We start from the raw sequence: 9,118 nt of genomic DNA, 5'->3' as shown, positions 1-9,118 counted from the left end.
ATGCATCACCACAATGGCAGTTCATCAAACCTATAATATAAGAAACTGACATGTTACATCAATTGTACAACCGTATCATCATCACAATAATATCTGTACTTGATTCAAAGAGGCTTGTAGTGGTTTAGACACATCTCTTAACATGCAGGCTAATCAAATACCAGCACAAGCTACAATCTTTCCAAGCACTACATCTGTGCTAACGCACAATAACATTCCCAGATGATCACCGCTGGTCATATAAAGCTTCTGTAGACAATAAGAGATCATTTTATTGTTGTTAAAGGGGGAATTAACTAGATTGTTGACAAGTTTATGGGTTCTTCATGAAGTATGCATAAACATAACACAGAATCATAAAATGGATTTTAAGAAAAGGGGGAAAAACATTTTTGTCCAAATGTTTTACCTGACATAGTTTGATCCTGGAATACTTTCTGTGCTTTCCCTCATCAACACATCTGAAAACACAGTATCTGGGGTGTCTCTTTTCCCATACCTTAACACATAAAAAAAAGTCAAACAACCATGTCAGTACATACTCCTGTTTTTTCTGGACTTACAGTAATTTACAAAAACACAAGAACTCACCTCTGTCTTGTGATGAGGTTGATGTAGTGTCTTAGTGCAGAATAATATTTGGCGAGCTCCTCAGGTGGTGCTCCTTCCCGGGGACCAGCAGGCTTGACTGGGTATGCGTTTATGCCAGAGTGAATACAAGCCAGCAGGCAGAGAGCCACAATACTCAGCGACATCACAGAGTTTGAGGGAAACCTGGATCATAGGGAATATTATAAGTCAAAATGCATCATAAAAAACCATAATCCAACAAAGACAAAATCAGGAATTGAATCTCCATGTTGGGGAACTCCATCATAAAAGCTGCCAGATCCAACAAAATTTACTTTTTTTTTTTTTTTTTATAATTTGCCTTATAGTATCAAGATGAGAAATAAAAGAGCTTACATTATCACAAAATACCGCCGTGGTTGGTTTACTCTCTGCTGAAGGCGACTCGGTGCCCAACATTGGCTGTGTTTTTATACAGCAAGTGTCAGATGGGGAGGGAGGGTGGTTTCATTCACTTTAAGGGCACTCCTGAGAAATATCCCCTGCCTCATTAGTTCAGTAATCCCTGAATGTGTCAGCACTGAAACAAATGGACGTACTCCATTACATTATCATGAAAAGATCAAAATATGATAAATGTTAAGGCTTCAGATTAAATCAGTTGTTCTTAATTTAATTCAATTTTGCATTTATTAGAGTTGTGTGTATTTTAATCAGTTAAATGAAGTGTAACACCAATTTATCCCTGAAGGTGAATGTGATTTAATTATTCCTAAATCTGATTACCCAACTAGTTTTTACAACATGAACAGCCCCTTTGCAGTTAGACTGAGTCTATTTACACAAAAAATCCACCAAGGTGCATCTCGCTGATTCACATCCAAGTGCAATATTTGAATTTTTTTTTTGTATACTTTAGTTACAATGGTAATATATACAGTTGAAACCAGAAGTTTACATACACTATATAAAAAGGCACATGAACTTTTTTTTCTCACTGTCTGACATTAAATCAGATTAAACTTTTCCTGTTTTTGGTCAATTAGGATTACCAAAATTATTTCTATTTGCTAAATGCCAGAATAATGAGAAAAGGATTTTTTTTAAGACAATTTTTATTATTTTCTTTAAAGTCAGAAGTTTACATACACTAAGATTACTATGCCTTTAAACAATTTGGGAAAGCCCAGATGATGATGTCATGTCTTTGGAAGCCTCTGATAGGTTTATTGACAACATTTGAGTTAATTAGAGACACACCTGTGGATGTATTTTAAGGCACACCTGAAACACACTGCTTCTTTGTGTAACATCATGGGAAAATCAAAAGAAATCAGCCAAGATATCAGGAAGAGAATTGTGGACTTACACAAGTCTGGTTCATCCTTGGGTGCAATTTCCAGATGCCTGAAGGTGCCACATTCATCTGTTCAAACAATTATACGCAAGAATAAACACCATGGGAATGTCCAGCCATCATACCGCTCAGGAAGGAGACGGGTTCTGTGTCCCAGAGATGAATGTGCTTTGGTCTGAAAGGTGCATCACAACCCAAGAACAAAAGCAAAAGACCTTGTGAAGATGCTGGCTGAAGCTGGAAAGAGTGTGTCATTATCAACAGTCAAATGAGTCCTGTACCGACATGGGCTGAAAGGCCACTCTCCCAGGAAGAAGCCATTACTCCAAAAGAAACATAAAAAAGCCAGACTACAGTTTGCAAATGCACACAGGGACAAAGACCTTAATTTTTGGAGACATGTTCTGTGGTCTGACGAAACTAAAATTGAACTTTTTGGCCATAATGACCGTCATTACATTTGGAGAAAAAAGAGGGAAGCTTGCAAGCCTGAGAACACCATCCCAGTTGTGAAACATGGGGGTGGCAGCATCATGTTGTGGGGTTGTGTTGCTGCAGGAGGGACTGGTGCACTTCACAAAATAGATGGCATCATGAGGAAAGAACATCATGTGGAAATACTGAAGCAACATCTCAGGACATCAGCCAGGAAGTTAAAGCTTGGGCGTAAATGGGTTTTCCAAATGGACAATGACCCTAAGCATACTGCCAAACTGGTTACAAAGTGGCTTAAGGATAACAAAGTCAATGTTTTGGAGTGGCCATCACAAAGCCCTGATCTCAATCCCACTGAAAATTTATGGGCAGAGCTGAAAAGGCATGTGTGAGCAAGGCGGCCTACAAACTTGGCTCAGTTACACCAGTTCTGCCAGGAGGAATGGGCCAAAATTCCTGCAAACTATTGTGAGAAGCTTGTAGAAGCATATCCAAAATGTGTGACCCGTCATATAGTTTAAAAGCAATGCTACCCAATACTAATGAAATGTATGTAAACTTCTGACTCTCAGGAAAATAATAAAAATTGTCTAAAAAATGATCTCTCTCATTACTCTGGCATTTAGCAAGTAGAAATAATTTTGGTAATCCTAATTGACCAAAAACAGGAAAAGTTTAATCTGATTTAATGTTAGACAGTGAGAAAAAAAGTTTGTGCCTTTTTATATAGTGTATGTAAACTTCTGGTTTCAACTGTATTATTCCATGGTGTCTACAGGGTCTTACAAGTATAACAAGTTGATTGATCAGTTTTGTGAAAATCAAAGCTTTTTAAAAGTATTTTAAATTTTAAAGTCATGTACAATACTGTTAGGTCTTAAATTTGGTAGCTTTAAAAAAAAATCATATTCATCAAAAAAATGCTGTTATTAGTTTTATGCTTGTGATTTATAGTTTAAAATCAGACAGTTTCTTCTTTTGGACTTTTGCTAGATTTGACATTTATCAGTGCACTTATAGCTTGTCAGCAACAACAGCAAAATGATCATGGACACCGTAATGCTTTAAAATCATCAATAATATCATAGATATCTTAAAATGGGGACTACTGTGTCTTGTCATTTTTCTTAAAACCTATGCTACTTAGATTTAACCGAAGTGCTACACTTGTGAAAAGTAGTGTGGCTACTTCAGGTTGTTCAGCTACAATCAGATCTTTCACTGTCAGCTGCCTTCTGGTAACTGAGGTCTTTCTCTCATATTCTAATCTCAAAATGCTTCAAGAAAGCTTGGTTTGCATATTGTAGTAATAAACACATTTTTCTTTTTGTGTTGTCACACTTTTTATTCATTTTGCCAGTGTAATGAGTTAGAAATTAAAGATGCAATCGGGTCCTAAAATATGTGAAGGGGGTCTTGAAAATTGTGTTAAATTTGATATCAGATAACTTAATATACCCTTCATCATGGTAAATGGACTTGAGCTTCTGTACCATTTTACTTATCTTACTACTCAAAGTGCTATACAGTGCAGGAACCATTCATTCATTACTTTATCTTTCATACCATTCCTACAATTTCTTCATTTGGACTCTTTATTCAGACACTATGTTTGGCAGACATCAATCACTGCACATCACCACAAACACACCATCCCCAATGTGAAGCACAGTGGTGGCAACATCATGCTGTGGGGATGCTTTTTTGGCAGCCGGCCCCAGAAGGCTCATAAAGGTAGAGGGTAAAATGAATAAAGCAAAAGATCAGAAAATCCTGGAGTACAATCTTATTCAGTCTGCAAGTGAACAACGCCTTAGGAGAAGATTTATGATTTATCACGACAATGATCCAAAGTGTACAGAGAAAGCTACACAGAAATGGTTTAAAAACAACAAGATGAATGTTCTGGAGTGGCAGAGACAAAGCCCAGACCTAAATGCAATAGAGAATTTGTGGCTGGACTTGAAAAGGGCTGTTCATGACCAATCCCTGTGCAACCTGACAGAGCTTGAGCAGTTTTGCAAAGAAGAATGGAGTAAAATTTCAGTGTCCAGGTGTGCAAGCCTGACTGAGACCTATCCCAGACTCGGTGCTACTAAATGCTGATTTGAAGGGGATGAATATTTTTGCAATCACTTATTTTATTCGTCATCACTTTGTAGAAATCTGTTTTTACTTTGACATTAATTTTGTCATTTTTTTAATGACAAAAGTCTTATTATATTGACCATGACTGTTTTATAAAATCAATTATAAGGTAAAAAAAAATCCAAGGGGATGAATACTTTTTATAGGCACTAAATCACAGGCCACTTATGCTTAATGGATTGGCCACTTTAAAAATGTTTGGTATAAATTGAGACAATTGAGACGAGATCTTCTGCAGACATCACTGCACCACTGTCCGACACCTACCAGCAGTTTCAGGCATTAATTAAAACCATATAGAAACAATCAGTCTTGTTCCTGATTGTCATTTTTGCTTTTATTGGCCTTAAAATGACATCCTTACTCATTCTAGTCTATTCCATAAAGAGCTTAAACTCTTTAAATGAGCTTTGAATTGTTAGAGCCTTATAAAATAAATTAATGTTCCTGTTTTTCTTATGCGGATGCACTAATTCCAAACATAATCTGTGCAACTCGAACATATTTTAACTTAATGTGAAAACAGCAGACTGTCATCAGACATTACAAGTTACACATCATCAGTTTTATTGAGATGTACCGTGCTGGAAGTCACTCCAAAGTGGAAACTCTAAATTCATGAAAGGTTTTTCTCTGCTTGCCATCAAAAGACAAATTATAAATTTCATTTTGCTGTAGACCTTGTTTTCAAATGATGATACAAGGAGCCTGTTCTGCACCATTTTATTACAATGCCTGTAACATTAATATGAAAGAAATGTTTGTTAAGATCAGTGACTGTTAGCATGAGGGGAAAGTCTTCAAAAATCTTAAGTGCACTGATGAGTTACGGGAGTTTAAATGTTTATTTTGCTTTCTTTCAGACTAAGCTCCTCATGTATCACATCAACACAACATCACTCTTCATTTAAACATCTCTGACCTGTACATGTCTTAATGCGGTGTTGATTTGGGCCAAACCATTTAACAAAGCTACAAATTACTCCAAAGCATATGAGACAGCACAGTAAATTGCTCAAACCTATACATTTTCAATTCTAGTTGACAGAGAGCACAAAAAGCTTTCAGCCTCCAAAAGGTAACTGACTTTAATGGCATCAATTTCTGTGAAGAGCACTCTGCTCTTGACAGTAGATTAGGGCTGTTGTTTCCTTTGACAGTCTCATAAGAACTCCACTTTACAGCAACAGCTTTCACAGGGAAAAGCACACACAATCAAAGAACTATCACACTAGATAGCAAAAAGGCAAAAAGGCAGTCAGCAAAAATGTTTACATACTACAATTATTTCAACAGACAGCGCTATTTAAAATTTCTTCTCCAAGCTACAGTGGTGATAGTCAATACAAATCTTTTCTAATCTTATTTAAAAGGATGCCTGAACATGTAACTGAGTACTCTGCCATACAGGATGTCATTTCTTGATATCCACGCTTTTCATGGGCAGTGGTTGATAACACATGCCTGATTTGAACACTCGGTTGAAAAGGCGTGCACAGTGCCTTGCTGACAAATGAAAGCCAGGTGGATAAAGCACAGAGTCCTTACAGTGCCATCTCTGATAATGTTGATGGACTCTCTAGTGATACTTGTCACCAACACCCTCCTCTGAGACAGCAACACGAACTGCAGCCAAGTGTCGACCCACCTGCAGGACCTTCGCTGATATCAAAAACCCAAAGACTCACTACTCGATAACACACTAAAAGGCTCATTGCATTGAAGCTCTTTCATAAGGCGTTTTTTTTACTTTATAACGTCGTAGAGAATATTAAAGCCATCACTGTTAAAGGCCACACCACAGTTGGTGAAATGGCTGAGTGCATAATGAGAACATTAGCCCCAGTCGTGACTTTGGAGTCAAACACAAAATTGGTTTATTTTGTCAGTTTTGAGTCTCTTTGTTATTCCTCTATAAAGACACAGTTTGAGACAGAGGGTTAAAAGATTAGAAAAGATTAAACCATTTTGTGCAGTGTCAGTCTTGTAAATAACTATTATTCAAACAAAAATGGTGCGGTTTGGTTATTTAACATACCTGAAGTGACTGTGACAACTTTACATTTGAGTTGGTTTAGGTGCCCTCTGTGGACAAAGTGCTGTATCTAATCTCTGTAAAGTTTTCTTGTACATGTGTAAGCATTTTTATTTTTCTAAAGAAAAATCTCGACTTGTTTTATTTTAACATTTACATATTACTTATAGTGATGGGCCGTTTGTGAACGAGCCGGTTCAAAGAGCTGACTCTTTTATGTGAATGATAAGATCCGGATCCTGTTAGAGAGCCGTTTTATATTTTTATAATTATTTAAGTGTATTTATGATGTATTTTCCAAAATTAGAGATGCACCATTAAAAACCAGGGCTAATGCCAAACTAGTGATTTTCCGAGGCATAAAAATTCCCATCCAATTAAATGCAAAATATAATCCTGTTTAGTCAACTAGTCTAAAGTAAAAAAAAAAAAAAAAATTGTAAAAAAACGTTCACACTTTAACTGTAACAACTTTAAACTTTAGCATTGCAAAGTTGGTTTGCAGAATTTGACTAACATTTGTCTTTGATCCTCTTTGCAGGTTAACATCCACATTCCTGTTCTGGATAGCCTCACTCAGTTCCAGTTGGAAGTGTCACACAGGAAACCAACAATCACTGCCAAAAAACAACCTAAAAAGTAAATCCAACCTTTTGTGGCAGCAATATGATAGTAACAGCCCAACTACCATCATGATGGTTACTGGAAATGGTCATTCTTTCAATTTATCTGTCATCTACTTTGACTGAGTTTTGTCACGTATAATCATGTGACCTCTATGGCAGTTCTTTTCACTGGTTCTTATCTTTCATTTAGCTTCAACATTTGACATTTTCTTGCTCTTCTTTAATGCAGTTGAACAAAAATGATCTTAAGGTGACAGAATCCATTACAACCCTTGAAAGCCATGAACATGTGCCGTTGTAATGAGTGCTAAGTTCACCGTCATTATTATTATGCTATGGCTTTTTCACACGAGCTCATAGCTCGTGTACATACATACAAAAAAATCTTGTCCCAGAAAAGGCATCCTCAAGTCTCGAGCCCTGATTTAGCGGCATCAATATTCATTTCAATCTACCATGACCAGTTTAAAGCTCCTCACTGAAGCTTTCAGTTCTGTATATTATTGAATGAATAACTATTTTAAGTCAGTGTAGATGTGTGTTAGTAGTAAGCTGAAGCTGTTTAAATTGAAACTTAGCTTAGTGTTTGTCATCTTCATTTTTTTATTAAGTATAAACAACAAAATTGGGAGGGAGAAATGAGGTACTCTCGGGCATCATGCAGGCATCACATGCTTCATTACTTTTTTCATTTAGATAATGTTTTATCCAGCTGGACATCGACAGTTTGATGAAGGCAAATGGTCACTTGCTTAGAAGTTGTGAGGCTATAAAATGTGTTCATGTGTTTGTGTACTATTGTTGTAATTGAACCTCTGTCAGTGCATTTGGCTCTCATACTTGAAAAATACAGGTTTTTATTCTTTAAATGATTAAGTATTTTAAATTCAACACCATGACAAAGTTTTGTAGAGGCAACAGCTCTGATAAAGGATAAATCTGAATTTTTCAGCATTTAAGTCATGTTGTTATCAAAATGTACAGTACGTCAGTACGTTTCAGAGCAGTTCACATGGTGTCCTGAATGCTGTTTATCTGCCTAATACTACAGTTTGTTGAAGCTCTTTGAGCAGCACAACTATTGAACCCCCACACATTTTACCAATTCACTAAGCAGTTTTCCAGCACACCTAAGTGCTGAGTGAATCCATCTCCTGCCTTCTATTCTGACCTACAACTTGCCCTACAACTTTAATTTCTTTGAGCACACTAACAGGAGTCGTCTGTTTAGATGACCGAGCATGGTCATCAGAAAGTTCATGGTCTTCACAAACTCATTGCTCAATGAATTGCAGCATTAGGTGGAAGGGGAGAAAATTCTGCTGTACAATAACCTTGAAATTCTCATACTTTCTCAAGTAAGTCCTTTTTAAGAGCCTTAACCTTGTGAACCCTGAGGTCCCCTGACTGGGGGACTTTGAGAGGCACTGGCAAACACAGTGTGAAATAATGCACTAATCATGAAAGAATACAGTGATGTTGCACATCAGATTAAACAGCAGAACCTGGGCTACAAGACTATATAAACCTTTTATACATGCCCCAAACAACTCAAATAACTAAATGAATTATGACATATCAAACTCTGCACTCATATGTTGTACTGTGGTCTGATAAAGGTTTAGAGCTGCAGCCGCATCATTTTTAAAGGGATATTCATCCTGAAATTTTTTTTTTCTTTGGGCGAACCTAAATATTTTAAATTTTTGCTGTGTGCCATCTTCATTTACTCTTCACCAGTATCACATATACTCATTAACACATCTCAACAAATCTCCCAAGTGTTCCTTTTACTGACACCAAAATTATTCAAATAGACCTTGTGGTTGCAGAGATATACCCATTTTATTATGGGTATGCAATTTTTGAGCAGAAACCTAAAAAATAGAAAAATAGGCTCAGGGTTCAAAGAGTTAAGGTTCTGCCTCCAAAGTATCCTTCATAATT

At 36.7% G+C, this 9,118-nt stretch overlaps 1 protein-coding gene across 1 annotated transcript; it reads right to left on the bottom strand.

The window, feature by feature from the left end:
- Positions 1–5: 5 nt before the first annotated feature.
- Positions 6–761, bottom strand: LOC121513356 (peptide YY-like). The gene is made up of 3 exons (XM_041793065.1): positions 592–761; positions 410–499; positions 6–30 (listed from the first exon to the last, which is right to left on the bottom strand). The coding sequence occupies exons 1-3, from the start codon at positions 753–755 to the stop codon at positions 6–8; spliced, it is 279 nt and encodes a 92-aa protein (XP_041648999.1). The 5' UTR covers positions 756–761.
- Positions 762–9,118: the final 8,357 nt, after the last annotated feature.

Source organism: Cheilinus undulatus, linkage group 8 (genome assembly GCF_018320785.1).
Source record: "Cheilinus undulatus linkage group 8, ASM1832078v1, whole genome shotgun sequence".
Classification (NCBI taxonomy): domain Eukaryota; kingdom Metazoa; phylum Chordata; class Actinopteri; order Labriformes; family Labridae; genus Cheilinus; species Cheilinus undulatus.
This window is presented reverse-complemented; position numbering and strand designations above follow the sequence as displayed.

Coding starts and splice junctions, on each gene's coding strand:
- LOC121513356 (XM_041793065.1), bottom strand. CDS start 755: ATGTCGCTGAGTATTGTGGCTCTCTGCCTGCTGGCTTGTATTCACTCT. Junction 500..591: donor AACCTCATCACAAGACAGAG/GTGAGTTCTTGT, acceptor TTATGTGTTAAG/GTATGGGAAAAGAGACACCC. Junction 31..409: donor CCAGGATCAAACTATGTCAG/GTAAAACATTTG, acceptor CTTATATTATAG/GTTTGATGAACTGCCATTGT.